Source organism: Eimeria tenella, genomic scaffold (genome assembly GCF_000499545.2).
Source record: "Eimeria tenella Houghton genomic scaffold, Eth_scaff2900, whole genome shotgun sequence".
Taxonomy (NCBI): domain Eukaryota; phylum Apicomplexa; class Conoidasida; order Eucoccidiorida; family Eimeriidae; genus Eimeria; species Eimeria tenella.
In genome coordinates this window covers 1,116-1,463 of record NW_013542776.1, presented here as the reverse complement: position 1 = coordinate 1,463, position 348 = coordinate 1,116, and the positions used below count along the sequence as shown (strand labels likewise).

Here is a 348-nt window from a genome sequence, read left to right as displayed (position 1 = left end):
CGCTGCTGCAGCTGCTGCTGCAGCTGCTGCTGCTGCTGCTGCAGCTGCTGTTGCTGCTGCTGGTGCTGCTGCAGCTGCTGCTGCCACAGCTGCTGTTGCTGCTGCTGCAGGGAAAACGGGGCGTGGGGCCGCTCCGTGTGCAGCTGTGGGGCCCCGTAAGAGGGCCTGCGCAGAACAGCCCCGTTGAAGGCAGCAGCAGCAGCAGGGCGTTGCTGCAGCAGCGGGGAGTGGGCCTTCACCTCTTCCTGCTGCTGCTGCAGTTTGCTGCTGCAGTCCTGGTAGTGGCTTGTCTGGGGGTCTTCGTTTTCGTCTTCTTCTGCGATGGTGGAGAGGGCTGCGTGGCTGCCT

General features: G+C 64.9%; 1 protein-coding gene across 1 annotated transcript in view; it reads right to left on the bottom strand.

Moving 5' to 3' along the window:
* ETH_00043780 (NEK kinase, putative) overlaps positions 1–348 on the bottom strand; it is a gene marked incomplete at both ends in the record, with an annotated part of 2,003 nt that overhangs the window by 1,098 nt on the left and 557 nt on the right. The window contains one exon of the mRNA XM_013375608.1: positions 2–348. Coding sequence (XP_013231062.1) covers positions 2–348 — 347 coding nt within the window. The remainder of the gene's footprint in view (position 1) is intronic.